Genomic DNA, 17,236 nt, shown 5'->3' on the forward strand with positions numbered 1-17,236 from the left:
GTGGACTGACGCACATGATTGGTGGATCTCTTGTTTAAAGCTCAATTTATTGTAGTAAAAAAATGGCCTGTGTCAAGGCAGAGCCATCTGCGCCACGCGTGCTGGAGCTGGTGGTGCCTCGCTTCGACGACGTGGGTGACGTATCAGGTAGTGTCCCTGTGGCGCTCGACCTTTCCGCTTCTCTGTATGTGCAGTTGGTGTTCTGGGAGCGCTCCGGGGTCGCGAAAGAGCTGGAGTGCGTCAACTTGGACGAAGGTTGTCCTCGCTGCAAGTTTGCGAGTTTTCTACGTGGCTTGGTGATTCTGAAGCGTCGGAGGGCGCTGCATATCAACGGAGCGTACGTGGGGGATAGCGACTTCGCCAGACTTCGGCTCCAGATTGAAGGCGTAAATGACATTCGAGCTGCCGCTATCGAGGAATTCAGCTTTGTTCAATGTCATTTGCAGCTGGAGGATGCCGCACGGGCAGATGAAACAGAGCAAAATAAGGTTGCTGCTGTAGTGCGCAGCCGGTGTCACGTAGTAGGGTGCAATCTGCATAAGTGGAAGCCGCCAAGGACGCAGGTGATGACACCAGAGCGCGTCAGTTTAACTCCGACACCGGTTGTGTTCCAGTGGACATTCCGATACTGATACTATATTCGCAACTGAAGGGCGAGGCGAACGTGTACACGATGGACTACCGGTTTTCGCTCCGAGTCCGAGCTCCGTTCCGTCTTCCGCTCATGCATCACGTGTCACGAGGGCGCCACCGAGCTCATATTCATCAGAAAGGGGTGTGAGGTCGACGCCGGAGATTCAAGAACCTACCAGGGATGCGTCGTCACCGACGCCAGGCATTGAAGAAAATAATGTGGGGTATCCTGGTGACCGAACGATAATGGAGCCTGCACCAAGCAGGAAGCTCAACCTTCGCGGCGTTTTTGACAGTTTGATGACGCCAATTGCGGCGCAGTCAGAGATGTGGAGTCCAGACATCCCCGGCTTGGACCTCAAGCTGTACGAACACCAGAGACGAGGTCTAAGCTGGATGATGAAACGAGAGGAGGCGGCACTGTGGGAAACCACTTTACGACATCCGTTTTCGGTTCCTGGGAGGCTTCGTCACGCCAGCGATCGCTTGCTCGAGTCCGAGTTCGGCGACACCGCGCGTGATGTATGTGGAGGCATGCTGTGCGATGAACCTGGCCTCGGCAAAACAATCACGATGTTGGCACTTATTTTGCTGACTAAGGGCCAATCTACAAGCGAGATGCCAGTCCGAGTCGATGCGCTGACGTCAACACAGCTAGCATTCAGCTTCGATCGTCCTCACGCGGTCCAGCACTTCAGGCTGACAGCATGGTGAGCTCATCAGCGTGTCTTATAGTTGTATCGGATGCGCTGGTCGATCACTGGGAGGAACAGATCGAGGCTCACATTGTGAACCAAGGACTAAGAACTTACGTGGACAAAGCGGTTGCAGGATCATTGCCGGAGAGTAACAGGTTGGCTAGGTATGACGTGGTGATCGTTTCGTTTACCCGGATGGCCAAGGAATGGAAGCTTCACCGACCTCCTTCTGCTTTGGAAGCCCGGCGTGCACCGCGATTTGATTTTGAGGACCAGCCAGATCGCTATCTGGATGGGAGTGTCCGCGGTGAAGTGTCGTCTCTACTGTCCATTCACTGGCTGCGTGTCGTCGTAGATGAAGGGCACAAACTTGGCGGTCGAGCCCCCACTCAGCTTATGCAGATGTCTCGGTTGCTGTGCGCCGAGAGACGCTGGGTGATGACTGGCACACCCTCGCCCAATACCCTCCAGTCTGCAGACCTTCAGTACATTGGGCGACCGGACGGATTCGCGTGGGCAAAGGCGATTGTTCGGCCATTTGAGGGAAACGAGCCCGTGGGCTTCCATCGCCTTCAGCATTTGACAGTCGGATCATGATACGACACACGAAAGACTCAATTCGCGATAAACTTCCGCGTCCGATTCGACACACAGTAGTTGTCGACCCGATACCGAGCGAGCTCAAGCTCTACAATGCCATTGCCGAGCGTGTTCGAGCGTGACTGCCATTGACGTGCCTGTCAAAGCTGCCAAAGCTGTCAAAGCTGGCAAAACTGACAAAGCTGACGCCTCGAGCAGCCTACACTCAAAGAGTCTAATGAATCGGAAAAACCACAAAGACGCTGGGCACATTGAAACTGCGCTAGCGTTCGCTTTCATGGGTGGGTATGCTGTGAATTGGACCATGAAATCGAAGCACAAAATGCGAACTCTGGAAAAGCTGCACAAATGTGGAATAAGCGAGTCCCGTATGTCTGCAGTAGTGGAGTATTTGTCCACGGCCGATGTGTACGTGAAGGACGTCCTGCAATGCAAGAAAACAAGATGTGGGGACTGCGGGTCTGAGCGCCGTGTTTTGATGGTGCTGCCGTGTGGGCATTTGTGCTGTGGGTATTGCGTCGACGACCTTAAGAAGGAGATCGGTGAGTGCCAGTGCAACTTCTGCGATGAACCCTACGACGAGGACGAGTGTAGCTACTTGCAGCCTACCTTAACTGGAGAGGTGACGGAGCGTGGCCGACAGTCCACGCTGAGGAAATTGCGAGAGTATGGAGTGAGCGAGGCCAAGCTTGCAGGTGTGGCCGCTTATGTGGACACTCTCAAGCCAAAACCAGCGACGGAATGCGTAGGCTGTTACCGCAAGTTGCACTTGCTACTGGTCCTGACGTGCGGCCATTTGAGCTGCCCCGACTGTGTCGAGCAGTGGAATCAACAGGCCGGCCCAAGCTATCCTCTGTGCCATGAATCCTTTTCGAGAGAAGGATTTAGAGATCTTCAGCCAGGAATTCGCTCCGAAGCGTTAGAAGACAACGACAAGCCCGCTCGAAGGAAGAAGCCGAGAGTCATCACCATCAAGAAGCGGAAGCGAGCGGCACCTGCCGCAAAGAAGAGGGCTGGGAACTACAAACGGGACTATTGGAAGATCGACTCCAGCAAGATTTCTTACATGGCGGCCCGAATTCGCGAGCTAACCAAAAATTTGCCCGTGAACGAGACCGTGACCTGAAAGTCATAATCTTTTCACAGTTTCGAGAAAGTATATGGCGCGCCAAGGTCGCATTCCAGCAGCAAGACATCCCCACTGCTGACTTCATCGCGCTCATCAACCCTCGTGAGCGCATTAGGAGCCTGGAGGCGTTCCGCTCGAACCCAAATGTGCATGTGCTACTGCTGTCGAACATGGGTTCGCATGGCTTGGATCTGTCCTTGTCACACACATCTTCTTGCTGGAGGAGATTTGGGATAAATCGGTGGAGATGCAAGTCATCAGCCGAGCTCACCGCATGGGGGCAAAGCGCTCCGTGGTGGTAGAGCAACTGTGGATGCGAGGAACAGTGGAGTGCCAACTAAGCTCCACAAACCAGCAACTTTCAAGAGCGAACATTCAACTGAGAACAGCTAAAGCTCGCCACATCAACCGACACGAGAGGAGGTTCAAGAAGCATCAAGCGCCGATAAGAACAGTTTCCAGCAGCTGAAGATGAATTACATTCTGAATAGTTTGCGAGTACTCAGAGATGATGTCGTCGGGAAGGATGGCGAGGTGCGGTTTTCCGTCCGAGACGAAAGCGAGACCATCATCCGCCAAGGAGTGCACACGATTTCGGATTCTGGAGAGATTACTACCGTGTCGACGTTGCTTAATCTGCCACCTCGGCCAGCAGCTGCAGCTTCCAAGAGGCCTTCAGTATCTCCACAGCAGGGTTCACCATCTACTACACGAGCGTCGAGGATTGCTCGACAGAAGCCGGATACTCCCGAAGTAATTGTGATCGATGATTCCTCTGACGACGAGCGTAGCAGCGGATACGACAGTGACACTGAAGAGAAGAGTGAAGAGAACGCACATGTCATCCCGATATGCAAGCCACAGCAGAACGCAGTGGGGCCCGTGAAGCAGGAGCCTGTGTCTATCAAGAATGAACCAGTCGTCCTGATGCGCAAGCATGCCAAGCAGGAGCCTGAGTATATCGAAATCAAGGACGAAGACACAGAATCAGAGTGAGGTACGCCGTCGTCTGGAGTTTGATATCACTATTACCAAGCAAAGTCAGAGCCGAAGAAGGTTAGCAATAAGTAAATATTAATCTTCACCATTTAAATTGAATGTGTCGCGGTGTAGGCTTGGTCAAGTACAGATTTATCGAACGCCCCACCACGTGAACGACTCCGGTAACACGTACGCTCTAAGAACATCGCTGGAGAACTGGCCGATGAAAATGAGCGTCATCGTAGCGAATGCCACCAGCGTCAGGTGCCAATGTGAGAACACCGCCAAGGTTGAAAGCGTTTCGGCAGCCACAAAGCTGAAAGGGTCCCGCTGGATCGTGTCGTAAATCCCCCTGGGGACGTCTACGCGTTCAATAGCGAAGTCTTCGTTGCGAGTTACAATGATACCCAACGAGGTCTAGGCATAAATATACAGAGGTGAGTGGCAAGTTAGACCGAGTTTTAAGAGGGGCAGTAGGACTCGACAACGTTGATACCTTGTCCGGCATGTGACGGAATACATCGAACGCAACGTCACCGGCGGTTAGTCTGCTCACAACAACGCACAGGCAAACATAAGCCAGTTGAACATCTCGAAGATGAGTAGCAGCTTAACGGGGTACTCACGAAATTACGGCGCGATCTTGGCCATCGCCTTCTTTTGCCAACGGCGGGAGGCTCTGTTTCCGAATCCAATCAGCGTTCAGGTACACCCACTTCAAAGCACGATTGACTTCGTTGCTTGATGTGAGCACCTGGGCCGGGTCTCTGCAGCAGCAGGAACACACGTTGAAGTCAGTAAAACCGCAAAGCTAGCACAGTATTCTCACCAAGCTTACCTGGCTCCTACGATTTTGGGCAGCACAAGCGTGATAGCTTCAAACACGAGCGATCGGGCATGGTTTCCCATCCGATGGCTGATGCTGTGAACTCGAGAGCGCTCTTGGGTAGAGTGGTCTCGATGTGTTCGCCTCAGACTTGCGTGCAACCAAAATCGAGCAGACTCCGCTTTCAGCATGTTGTTGACCTTGTGGCATGTAGCCCGCGCCACCAAAAGATCTTCCGCTGTCAAGAAGTGAGCCACTTCGAACTGAACTTCGTACGGCAAATTGAGAAAAGTACTGTCCCTCTGCGAGCTGCAGCAACAAGTAGCATTGTCAGTGAATATCATCGGCCACCCTAGATAGGCATAGGCAAACTTACTCTTGTGATAGTCTGGCCGAGACACTGGCTACCAAGCGACGCTCAGCTTCAGCGACGTACTCCATTGTAAGCTCTCCACAAACGCATGCCACGATTCCAGCAGTAGTGCCAAATTGGACGGCGACAAGGAGATCTCCAGGCCACAAAAAGTCGTAGGAAAGATACCAACCACCACAAAGCGAGATCACCTCCATCCATGACCGGCGCGAGTGGCTGGAGAAGTTCACCTTAAAGTACAATATACGTTCCTGAATAATCATCCCAACCTTGCGTGTCGGCTTCCAGATGACGAACATGTCTCCCACAAGAGCAAAAATGACGCCGCTCATAGTGGCGAGGACAAACGCCACCTCGATGCTGCGAAGGTGCGTGTAAATGATGTTAAACGCCACAGCTCCCACAAGCCCGAGCAAGCCCATTACTGGGAGTGGGAGAATCTGTGTGTTTTCCACCTCTTTCTTCGCTGCTTCTGCGTGACGAGAGCAAATAGTAAGAAAGCCAGTTAGATTGAAAACACAATAGATCACTCAATGAAATACTAGTAGCATCCTTACCATTCAGAGGCAGCGCCCGCGCACAGCTCCGCACTTGTTCACCACCGAGTGTCACCAGCATTCCTGACAGCGTGCCCACTTGGACTGCGACGATGAGGTCATGGTAGATTGCATAACTTCCGTAGATGACACCCATAAAGCACCCAAACTCCACAAAAGACCGTACTGGGTACGTATCCCAGTTGTGTTTCACGTTGATGAAGCGGTCCTGCAAAATCACACCCGCCCATCGTGTCGGCTTAAACAGCACCAGTATGTCAGCGAAGCACAAGAACGCGATCCCGGCGATGGTGGCAAGTAGCACTGTGACTTCAAGACTGCGCATGTTTTCAAAAATCCACTGAAATGTACCCGAGCCAATGTACGCGAACAAGAGCATCACAGGAAGCGGGCGAGCACGATTCGGCTCCGCAACATCGTCACAAGGAGTTCCGATGGGAGATATCGGCGCAACAACTACATCACCATCCGTGAGCAGACCTCTCCCCCACGGAATTAGCTTGGATCGGTTCTTTCGGAAATACTCGCCGGATAGCGTGACTGCGATTCCAGAAAACGTGCCCAGCTGAAGAGCCAACACAAGATCGTCGTACATCGCAAACGACCCACAGATAACTGCAAACCAGGTGAAAAGCTCCAGGAAGGAGCGCAATGGCTCCAACTGCCAGTTCTCTTTGGCGTTCGTAACTCGGCGTTGCAACAGAAGTCCGACTTCGCGTGTTGGCTCCCACATTAAAAACAGCTCGCTCGCCGCGAGAAAAAAGATACCAGCGAACGATGCTAGGCAAAATGCCGCCTCGATACTATCAAAGTAATGATAAATGGAGAGCAACGACACCATCGAAGCATAGGTGATCAGGAATAAGCAGAAAAGAAGTGCACACGTCGCCGTCAGCTGCATGCGCATGTGAGTACCGACCGTAAGATGCAGTCGCGAGCACACCCAGTGACCACCGACTGACACCACAATTCCCGAGAGCGCTGCGAGCGTAAGAGAGCTGAATACCGTCGATGATGCGGCAAAGGTGCCAACAAAAACTCCGGCAAAGACCAGCGTCTCGACGAACATGTGGAGTGGGAAGACGACCCACTTGTTCTTGAACTGCTTAGCGCCTGTTTGGAGGACAACCGCAGGGTGGACTTCGTACGGCGCTGGGCTTGTTAGGTACCCGACAGACGCCGAAATCACGACGTTGATAGCGGAATACTGAGATAGGGACAGCGCCAACTTATCCTGATTGATCGCCGTGAAGAACGTCGAGCACATGTCGAGAGTTGACACAATCATAATGCCGACGAACGTCCACCTCACCCTCTTGTAAAAGTGTGGGTATCGCTCTTGGACGAAATGTAGCGCACGAGAAGACCAGGGCTGCGTAGCACTGCCCACCCGTAGGCAATTATCGTCATCTTTCGACTTCGAACAGGCCTCAGTTGTATGTGACGGATCGGGCACAGCACACGCAATTTCCTTGAGCTCGCCTCCTTCGTTCACCTCAATATCATCCCAGCACTCGCGCGAAAACGCGATACAAAAGGCCGACAATCCACACGAAAACACGACACCTGGCAGTCCATGAGAAACCTTTGGTGCAATGAGTGTGATCCCCGCCACGCAAATCTTGGCTGCCAGGCGTCGTCCAAACCGCCCAAGCTCCATCAACGAAGGTCTTCTGCCTGAGAGCGCGAGTCCAGTGAGCGTGATAGCAGCCACCATGATGAAGCACAGCATCAACGCCAAGGAACTCGAGGGCACACTTGCAGCGCGGACAATTGCCGCGTACACTTGAGAGCAAAAGTATAGCATCATCACGACCACCGGAATGAGCTTGACCCAGTGGTCTGCAGGCATCTCCACTGCTGCCTGCGGGCTCAGCGGGCTCACGAACCGCGGCCTGCTAGCCGACGCCAGCAGTTCGCTGCTGAGAATCAGCAGGACGCCGCAGAATGTGCCGAGCTGCAGAGAGAGCAGCGTATCCTTGGTGGAGCTGTAGTACAGCGTCGTGGCGCCGAACGTGCCGGCCACCTCGACCAGCGACCGCAGTGAGTGCAGCTCCCAGTTCTTGCGCGCGTCCACGATCCGGCCCTGGAGTACGATGCCGGCTCGACGCGTTGGCGCGCAGAGCAGCAGCAGCTCGCTGGCGATGATGAGCGACGTGCCCACGAGCGTGATCAGCAAGTAGTTGAACACCAACTGGTCCACGGACTGGAGCTGCTCGGTCTCCTCCTGCTCCTCTTGGTCCTCCTCGCCGAACACGTAGCCGTGCAGCGTGCGCCCCGTGTCCGAGATGATGTAGCCCACGCAGGCGTACGACAGCGCCACCTTGAGCCAGAGCATGCCTCCGATGCCGCTCATCTGCTGCGGGTCCAGTCTGGTCTCCAGCAGGTGCAGATACGCCGCCAAGAAGTCGCTGACAATGGCCAGCGCGCCTGCTACCGCTGCGCCTGCCAAGATCGCCACCCAGCCCGAGTGCGACGTGATGTACAGCGACAGCACGCTCGCGATCCATGTGCAGGCCTCAAGGAAGAGCCGCCGCTTCTCGCGCGGCCACGAGCGCGGGTTGGAGCGGTCCAGCAGCAGCGCGCCGAGTCTGTGCGTGTGCGCGCCCTTGTCCAGCGCGTGGCAGACGCCCAAGTAGCAGACGCCGGCGCTCGACACCAGCAGGATGCCGCCCACCAGGTCGTGCACGCGCGGCGACAGCCCTCCGCGCTGGAGCGCGAGCCACGAGGCCAGCGCCAGGCCCGCTTCGAGCGCCAGCACGCCGCGGCTGCGCGAGCGCGCGGAGCGGCGCGGCGTCGGGTCTACGGGCAGCAGCTTCAAGGCGGAGAGCAGCAGGTCGCCCAGCTCGTACGTGGGCGCGCTGCGGTCGGCCGCTTTGGGCCACGGCGGAGGCGCCGCCGCCGAGGGCGAGAGCATCGACGTCGTCCTGGATGCGGGTGGGCGGGTGAGCTCTGCTGCGGAGACGGCAACTTCCGCACTGAGCGCGGAACGTTGGGCCCTTCTTCACCTCCACGGTTGATATCGGAGACTGGCGGATTAGGAAGGACGAGGCGGGCGATAGCGTGGGTGCAGAGCGATAGAACTTCTGTGTGGGGAGGGGTGAACGGCCCGAATTAGCGGTGAGTTGCGCGCGGTTTTAGCCGAGGGGAGAATCGGAACCGTCTGGCGGCGCTGCGGCCCAAGTTGACGTCTCCATCTTGCGCTACGGTTGACGCATGGCCTCCCGCCGCGTCCATAAGCCGGGTTCATCATGCGCGACACCCGAAGTGTCGTCCGCACGAGGGCAACCACTGGCACGAGGCAACTCGCAACTTGCATGGAGGTGATCCCGGCGATCTGGGGCACGAGTCACATGGTCGGGCCCGCCGCGTTTCGGCAGTGGCTGCGTCGTCATCTTTCGCAAGCGGTGATCACTCGGCGGCTGCACAGCCCGTGTGCGCTCCTGCCAGCCAGCGGCTGGCGGCTCGCATAGCCGTTGGCTACCGTCCGGGCTGGGCGGCAGACGCGGTGCCGGCGTTGCGGCTGAGCCAGGATCGTCGCCCAGGCCGCCGTTGAAGTTGCAGCGGCCTCAAGGCGAGCCCCGTGCCGTCGTTTCAATGATCAGAAATCCCTTGTCTACTAAGAAGATGTATGGGGGTTATCCACGCGGACAGTTCCAGGGCGCTGCTGCCAGCGACAGCCAAGTGAGGGATCCTTGCGTCAGAGGACAAGGTTCATGCCAGCGCACAAGTTCGCACGCTAAAAAAAACTCTTCGATTGTCTTAATTTCCCCAGTTCAGCTTCGGCGCTTGCTGCGATGCGAGGCGCGGCGCGGTAATTCAACGAGTGGGGGTCGGAGCACTTGAGACGTCAAGGAGGAGAAGGAGGAGAAGGGCTCGCGGACGGAGGAGACAGCGAGATGGACTTACGCCAGCGCCACGCTCTTGCCGCTGGCCTTGGACCACTTCTGCAGCGCCTCCAGCATCGCGTTCTCGTCGGCGTCGCCCTCCACCAGGATCTGCTGCTTCTCCACGTCGCACTTGACGCTCGTCACGCCTGCCAACAAGGAGGACATAGGAGAGAGGAACGTTAGCAAGCAGCTAGCGACAGCTCAGGTCAGGCAAGCAGAGAAGGAGGCGGAGAGGGAGAACGCACCCTCGATCTTGGTCAGGATGCGCGTGCAGGCGCTGGAGCAGCCGTCGCACGTCATGCCCACCTTGAACTCGGTCACCTTCACCATGTTTGCTGCTACGGTTGTCTGCGGAGGAACTTGTGCCTTGCGCGTGCAATTGAGTTGTGAGGGGGAAAGTCGGAAGCTCGGCAATTGACAGATGGAGGAGTTTTTTTTTCGAGATTTGGAGTTTTGCCTCGTTGTGTATGAATGATGACGCAATGTTCACGTATAATTTCGAGTGCTGTTTGAGCTGCTTGGCTCGGGGTTTCAGCCCAAGGCAGCTCAACAACATCAAGAGCACTCGGGAAGCCATCGGCGAGGACCGACAACTCTCGCAAAGGACCCTAGTATAGGTCGCATTAACTTCTGCGCAAGTAAGAATTGACGGATGCAGTGGTCTGGTAACTACAACAATTGTTGAATGGGCTTACGCGGAGGACGACCGAGTGTCCTCTACAAACCAAGGGTATTTTACCTTCGGTATTCTGTGGAACTTAGAACCTCTACATACATGTACGCATGTTCTAGGATAAACTCCGATCTACCCGGTAGCTTTACACGGCAGATGTCTATGAAACTCATTCAATCCCTGAACTCGAGCGAGCATCGGCAAGTAGCGCCGTGTCACACTCCCGTCGAAACATTCGACTCGAAAGCAGAGTCCGCATGCAGCACTCTGCAACTTCTTCCGGCAAGGATTCCATGGTGCAGCTGGGTATTGTCGACAGGTAATGATCGAGAGCTTCGCCTGGACCTTGCACTGCAAGTTGCAGTGTCCACATTATTAAGGGTGGACCGATAGGCGGTCGCCGCGACGATAATGACTGTGTGGTCGGACCACGGTCGCTCACATCGTGCATGTACGTGCACCCAGCTCGCCAGGATGTTAGTGCACGTGGCGAAGGACGTCTTCACGACAAACACTTTAGTTAAAATATGAAAACCAGGCCAAACACCGCTTAAAACGGTAACGTTTACCGGCAGGTTCGTCTATAGACGTAGTTTGCAGACGTTGCAGCGCACTTGGCTGCTTGGTGAATAAAATCGGTTGCTGGGAGCACGATGTAGAGCACCATGCCAACACACATATTTCTCATGCCTATTCAAGTCAACAGCGAGACGCGCTTTCAGCATTATTCACCCATCGAACAGAATGTAACTGAAGTGCCATGTCATTCGCTAGGTTTTCTCTTTCCGGTGACATTCCGACCCAAGTGATGGCGGACTCCGCCGCGGCTTCAGGCGCCAGCGCTGCCGTCGGCGTGGACCGCACCATCGAGCTGCTGGCGCCAGTGTACGAGGACCTATGCCCCACAGCTGTCAACGGCGCGACTCGCGTCCCCGTCACGCTGCAGCGCACGGCCGACGACTGGATCCAGCTCGCCTTCAACAGCCCCAGCGTGCGCAAGGACGTGGCGTGCGTGAACGGCGCCAGCGGCTGCCGCTGCGACTTCGTGCGCTTCCTGCGCGCGCTGCTGCTGCTCAGCGAGCGGCTGGTGCTGCGCGTTCATGCCACGTACGTCGTGACGCCCCGCGCCGCCGGCCACGAGGACGTTGCTCAGACCTCGGGAGCCACTCAAGCGCCAGTGGCGACGCTTCAACTGCGCGTGCGAGTGCACGAACAGGCCAAACAAGGCACAGTGCTCAAGGACTTCGACTTGGTGCTGTGCCACCTGCAGGCCACAGTGCTGTCCATTGTGCCGCGCAACGAGCAGGCTCGAAAAGAGGCGGTGAATGCGTCGTTGGAACAGGCCAAGAACAGCTCGTGCCATGTTGTGGGCTGCAGGCTGCACCCTTGGGACGCGGACAAGCAGACGCAGCCACCCAAGCAGAAACTTAATCTGCCCGACGTGTTCCACAGCTTGACGAGTCAGATGGAGGTGGATCAGATGGAGATCCGCGACGACGCCACGTACGTGGCGCGCATGACGCGCATCAACAAGCAGGTCCTCATGACCGACCTGCCGACCAACGTGCTGCAGAACATCGTGTGTCTAATGAACGCACGCGACCTCGCCTCGCTCAGTGGAGTGTGCTCGCTGTTTCAGCACATGGCGTACGAAGTGGTTCCAGGACTGAACCTCGTACTCTACGAACACCAGCGCAGAGGACTCAAGTGGATGCTGCGCCGCGAGACCCCGTCATTGACTTGCATACCTCAGCCACACCCATTTATCCTATCTTCCGAATCTCAAAGTGAGTCGGCAACGGCCGTTGATCTGATTGAGGACCGAGTCATCACACATCGTCACGTGACAGCTAGTGACGCCTGCGGGGGCATGTTCTGCGACGAGCCAGGTCTTGGCAAAACGATAACTATGTTGGCACTCATCTTACGAACAAAAGGTCAGACGACAGATAACACACCAGTCGATACTCGCGGTCCTGGTGGAAATGTGAACAGGCCAGGCTTGCGGTCTGCACGGTCTCGAGGTCGGGCGGTGAATGTCGAAGACCTGGTGAGCTCTGGGGCGTCTCTGATTGTGGTGCCTGATCCGCTGGTTGAGCACTGGAAATACCAAGTCGAAACTCACGTCGCTCCTGGAGCCTTGCGTGTGTTTGTTGATCCTGGCGTCGAGCACAAGTTGCCGTTCAACATTGACCTTGCTGAGTACGATGTTGTGATCACTTCGTTCACAAGACTGGCGCGGGAGTGGAGGCTTCACAGACCTACCTCGGCTTTGGAGGAGCGTATGCCTGAACGATACGGCTTTGAAGGTCCGCAACGGTATGCTGATGGCACTCTTCGTGGAGAGGTTTCTTCTCTGTTGACGGTGCATTGGGTGCGAGTGATTGTTGATGAAGGTCACAAATTGGGTGGCCAAACTCCGTCAGATTTAATGCAGTTGGCTCGCTTGCTGTGTGCCGAAAGGCGGTGGGTAATGACTGGAACGCCGACACCGAATACGCTTCAATCGGCCGATCTCCGCTACATGCATGGGCTCCTAGTATTTCTACGCAACTTACCTTACGGGAACCCAGATGGACAAGCCTGGGTGAAGGCGATCGCTCGTCCTTTCGAGCGCAACGAAATTGTCGGGTTTTACCGCTTACAGCACCTACTGAGCAGAATCATGATGCGGCACACAAAAGAATCTATTCGCGAGATCTTGCCTCAGCCGGTCCGGCGCACAGTCTTCATTGACCCAACACCAAGTGAATACGCCCAATACAACGGCGTTGCTGCGGCAGTCAGAGCTAACTTGGTTATTACGAATATGGATCCTAAGACGCCTGGCTGTCAGCATCCAGATAGCCTCTTGAACCCAATCAATCGGAAGGACGCCCTGCGCGTCGTGTCCAATCTTCGGTCTGCGTGCTGCGGTGGATCTGCCGTAAAAATCTCGCTGGCTGAGTTATCTCGACTGGATACAATCAACATGCTGAACGACCTTCGCGTTGAAGGGGAAAATATGACGGTGGTGCTTGAATATCTTCGCAAGGTGCAGCTTCAGGGCATGGTGACTGAATGTGGATGCTGCAAGCGCAAGCTGCAGCTACTCATGATCATACCGTGTGGTCATCTGTGCTGTGCAGACTGTGTGGAAGATCGCATGGCAAGGGTGGGCCCCGTTTGTTTTCGTTGCAATGCGGTGTTCGACCGTGAGGCCTTTCAACGGCTTCAGCCGGGGTTTGAATTTGAGATGGTGGAAGCAGTAGCGCTGGAAACTAACAATCTCGATCTGAATCAAAATGGTCGTCAAGGAGGACGCGTCAACCAGATTCAGCAGCTAGTAAACCAAGATCAACGGCATAACAGAGAAGCGGGTGAAAGAGGCGCACCCCGAGGGCGCGGAAGGAACCAGCGTGGTCAAGAGGAAAATGGCCAACATGCTCCTCGACAGCCCCGTCGTGCGCTGGATCTCACTCGCGACATCCATTTCATTGACGCTAGCAAGGCATTTTACGCTGCCACCCGGATCAAAGAACTGAAGAAGGAGTTTTTGCTCGGCAGCGTTCAACCAAGCATTCGTTCTTCGCGACGCCAAGCGCGCTATTTGAAAGCCATTATTTTTTCGCAGTTCAAGGAGCACATTTGGCACACGAAAGTTGCGTTTGCTCAGCAAGGCGTTCCAACGGCCGATTTCATTGCTGGGCTCAGTCCAGAAGTTCGAATGAAGCAGCTAATGCGCTTCCGCAAGGACCCTAACGTGAATGTCCTGCTACTAACAGAGGTTGGCTCCCATGGATTGGATCTCTCCTTTGTCACTCACATATTCTTGATGGACGAGATCTGGGATAAGTCGCTGGAGCAGCAAGTTATTAGCCGCGCTCATCGAATGGGTGCAAGTCAAGCAGTGGTGGTGGAGCAGTTGTGGATGCGAGGCAGCGTGGAGAGTCAAATGTTGAGACCTCAAGAAATTGAGGTCGATCTGAAGGAAAAGAAACCAGAAATGCTCGCCTCTCCTACTAGGATCAGCGTACATGAGGGCGGTTCTCCGGGTAGATCGCCGAAGAAGCCTAATACTGGAGGAGGCACCATGTTTACCGCACCAAGCAAGAAACGCAAGCGACATCGAATGCCAGGCGATGCACGAAAAGCTGCAAAGGGCAACAAGAACACTTTCCTTCAGCGCAAACTAGACTACGTTCTGAATAATTTACGGCTGCTGGGAGAAAACATAGTCGCGGAAGCTGGCCAAGTGCGTTTCCGAGTCGTGGATGAGCATGAGGAGGTGATCCGCCAAGCAGTCCACGTGATGCCTAATCGAGGATCTCACGGGGTCACCCCGTCGGCAGCACCCCTTCCGCCACCGACAGTAACACAGACTGTGTCAGTCGCTCCACCGTCTTCGACACTCAATGGCTCTGCGCGCTCGCGTTCATCGGCAAGGCGAACTGTAACATTTCAAGACGAGCCCATGTCAAGTTCTTCTTCTCACGTTCCAATGCCTAAACGTCCCGCTTCGGATGATATCATATCGATTGACAGTTCTTCGGATGATGAAGAGTCCAAGGAGAAGGCAAACGAGGACGAGGATGATGAGCAAGATGACATTGAGGCAACTAAAATGGTACAGAACGCTCGTCGGCGCTGGGCAAAGCGAAGAAGTATCATTGCTGCTATGAGCTCGAGTGACGATGACGATGACGACGGCAATGAAGTCAAACCGCCGGCCCTGAAGACTAGGGCAGCCATCAGTGCAAAAGTGAACGGAAACGGTATTGTGCGGCTGGAAACGAAGATGAATCCGAAGGCTAAAGCTGTGTCCTTCACGATAATCGACGACGATGATTCAGATACTGCGTCTGAATGAATTGGCCACAAAACTGCACGAGAGTATCGAGCTGGTACGTCTTTTGATGTGGATATGTGAATAGAGCTGGAACGAGAACGAACACTATCTAGATAGCTCAGCTCCACACGGCTTCGTGAGGGGAAATACTGGCCTCGCCAGCCTTTTTGATGATGGAATAGAAGTTGTCGCCGGAGTCTTGGCACATGGTCTTGTCCATTCGCAGTTGCGCGTTACGCAGGAAGCCCAGGAACTTTCTCTCCTGAGCGCTGAGGTCAGGGTGCCACACGTCGATGATCAACACGATGCGACTGCGCGAGTCGTCGTCGTTCCACGCCTCGTGCTCAAACGAGTCGTCAAAGACAAAGCACTTTCCCTCTTGCGCGTACACCACCTCGTCTCCTGCGCGGAGTCGGCAAGTTCCTCCAGGCACCACCAACGGCAGATGGCATCGCAGCTTCTTGTTGGTAGGCCCGTTGTGCTTCTTGACATGAGTACGCGGCGCCAACGCCGAGAAGAAGGTGTGGTCGTAGTGACCGTCGATGGACTCGATAATAGCAGCAGTCTTGGGACACAGCGCTCTGTTGGTCTGAAAGTCAACGTTGTGCAGGAACAGGTAAAGCACGTTCCAGTCCCCCGCGTCGTGTCCAGCGCTGCCCAGTCCATCCTTCGCCTTCAGGCAGCATCTAAACGATCAAACTTCTGCTTGAAGTAACGCAATGAAATCTCCAGCTAGCAACTTACATGGATGTCGCTCGCCCACGTCGGTGCTCTGTAGGGCTGGAAGCCCGACTTGCTGCAGTCTTTCAGCGCCAGTAGTTCTTCCTTGATGACGGCGTAGTTGCTCTCGAGCGTTTGCACCCACGGGAACTCGCTGCAGTCCCACACGGGCGTCGCGCGCAGCAGTGGGATCACTTCAGGACATCCGCGCTGCCACTTGGAGCAGTCGTCCGGCACGCGGCGCTGGTTGAGCTGCAGCACGATCCACTTGCGCAGGCGGCGGAAGTCGTCGCAGTCCTTGTCGCTGCCCAAGAATCTCTCCAGCCACTGCAGTGCGATCCGCTCGCTGAAGGTCGACACGCCCCAGGACCGCACCAGCGCGCGCAGCTTCTCCTCGACGTGGTGCTCGTCCGTCATCCTGTGACCGTAAGAAAGATATGGCTACACTGGACCTTTCTACGTCCATCTAGAACACAAGAGACTATTCACGACTATTTCAAAATTGAGCGAGGTCTAGAAGAGTGCAAAATTTGGCGCCAATAGCTCACTTAGCGCCGTCGACCAGCATGAACATGAGCGGCGGGTACCTGGACATCGACGAGATCCTGGCGGGCGACGAGCGCATCAAGTGCACGTTCGAGACGGACGCGCTGGACTGCGGGTACCTGGACCCGAGCTGCCGCAGGCCGGACCTGGCGGAGCACGCCGTGGTGGAGCTGCCGCTGTGGCTGGCCACGATGCTGGCGCGGCGCGGGGACGTGTCGGTGGAGCCGCCGCACTTCCTGACCAAGCGCTTCCGCCGCATGCTCAAGGCCGGGCCGTCCAGCGTGAACCTGCGCGAGTTCTCGACGTACGTGCTGGAGGTGGGGCGCCAGCTCATGCCCTTCGTGGAGCCCGCGGCCCAGCAGGAGATCGACGAGATCCTGCGCCTGTGCTTTGGCGGCGAGCGCTACCGCGACCTGCTCAACAACGCCATGAGCTCGCTGGACGAGGACACGACCGAGCTCACGCGCAAGCTCACGCAGGACGAGAAGAAGCTCTTCGACGCCGGCATCCGCGACGCCAAGGACTTCATCCAGTGGAAGGGCCGCAACGCCGAGACCATCGCCACAGCCGCCGTCGTCGAGCGCTCGCACAAGAAGCGCAAGTTCCGCGCCTGAAAAACTGGCGGCTGCTGTCCCGTTGTTGTAGACGCTGGAGGACGTCGGAGGACGTCTCGGTAAAATAAATAAATTACTTACACCTCATTAAGTACGATACAATCGACCATCACTCTTCCACTCCGCAATTGAGCACAAGCAGTAGCAGGCAGGCAGGGAGGGGGCCAA

General features: G+C 55.7%; 6 protein-coding genes across 6 annotated transcripts; 3 read left to right on the forward strand and 3 right to left on the reverse strand.

Moving 5' to 3' along the window:
• Positions 1 to 62: 62 nt before the first annotated feature.
• On the forward strand, positions 63 to 4,056 carry PHYSODRAFT_321491 (hypothetical protein; the record flags this gene model as incomplete). The annotated part of the gene is made up of 8 exons (XM_009516733.1): positions 63 to 581; positions 653 to 733; positions 796 to 1,257; positions 1,332 to 1,916; positions 2,320 to 3,048; positions 3,105 to 3,206; positions 3,284 to 3,483; positions 3,567 to 4,056. 8 exons carry the CDS (start codon positions 63 to 65, stop codon positions 4,054 to 4,056), a joined length of 3,168 nt encoding a protein of 1,055 aa, XP_009515028.1.
• Positions 4,057 to 4,194: 138 nt separating this feature from the next.
• On the reverse strand, positions 4,195 to 8,579 carry PHYSODRAFT_448073 (hypothetical protein; the record flags this gene model as incomplete). Its single annotated transcript, XM_009516734.1, has 9 exons — positions 4,195 to 4,458; positions 4,538 to 4,589; positions 4,668 to 4,808; positions 4,880 to 5,176; positions 5,244 to 5,712; positions 5,798 to 6,203; positions 6,258 to 7,179; positions 7,261 to 8,208; positions 8,284 to 8,579. Coding segments are annotated over 9 exons (3,795 nt in total), but the record flags the coding sequence as incomplete, so codon positions are not given.
• Positions 8,580 to 9,483: 904 nt separating this feature from the next.
• PHYSODRAFT_284132 (hypothetical protein) lies at positions 9,484 to 10,059 on the reverse strand. Its single transcript, XM_009516735.1, has 2 exons — positions 9,933 to 10,059; positions 9,484 to 9,833 (listed from the first exon to the last, which is right to left on the reverse strand). Exons 1-2 carry the CDS (start codon positions 10,015 to 10,017, stop codon positions 9,703 to 9,705), a joined length of 216 nt encoding a protein of 71 aa, XP_009515030.1. The 5' UTR covers positions 10,018 to 10,059; the 3' UTR covers positions 9,484 to 9,702.
• Positions 10,060 to 11,168: 1,109 nt separating this feature from the next.
• Positions 11,169 to 15,209, forward strand: PHYSODRAFT_474791 (hypothetical protein; the record flags this gene model as incomplete). Its single annotated transcript, XM_009516736.1, has 3 exons — positions 11,169 to 12,333; positions 12,406 to 13,647; positions 13,768 to 15,209. The coding sequence occupies 3 exons, from the start codon at positions 11,169 to 11,171 to the stop codon at positions 15,207 to 15,209; spliced, it is 3,849 nt and encodes a 1,282-aa protein (XP_009515031.1).
• Positions 15,210 to 15,230: 21 nt separating this feature from the next.
• Positions 15,231 to 16,325, reverse strand: PHYSODRAFT_554158 (hypothetical protein; the record flags this gene model as incomplete). The annotated part of the gene is made up of 2 exons (XM_009516737.1): positions 15,231 to 15,861; positions 15,933 to 16,325. 2 exons carry the CDS (start codon positions 16,323 to 16,325, stop codon positions 15,307 to 15,309), a joined length of 948 nt encoding a protein of 315 aa, XP_009515032.1. The 3' UTR covers positions 15,231 to 15,306.
• Positions 16,326 to 16,480: 155 nt separating this feature from the next.
• PHYSODRAFT_474624 (hypothetical protein) lies at positions 16,481 to 17,068 on the forward strand (the record flags this gene model as incomplete). The annotated part of the gene is made up of 1 exon (XM_009516738.1): positions 16,481 to 17,068. The coding sequence occupies one exon, from the start codon at positions 16,481 to 16,483 to the stop codon at positions 17,066 to 17,068; it is 588 nt and encodes a 195-aa protein (XP_009515033.1).
• Positions 17,069 to 17,236: the final 168 nt, after the last annotated feature.

The sequence above is a fragment of the Phytophthora sojae genome (genome assembly GCF_000149755.1).
Source record: "Phytophthora sojae unplaced genomic scaffold PHYSOscaffold_1, whole genome shotgun sequence".
Taxonomy (NCBI): Eukaryota; Oomycota; class Peronosporomycetes; order Peronosporales; family Peronosporaceae; genus Phytophthora; species Phytophthora sojae.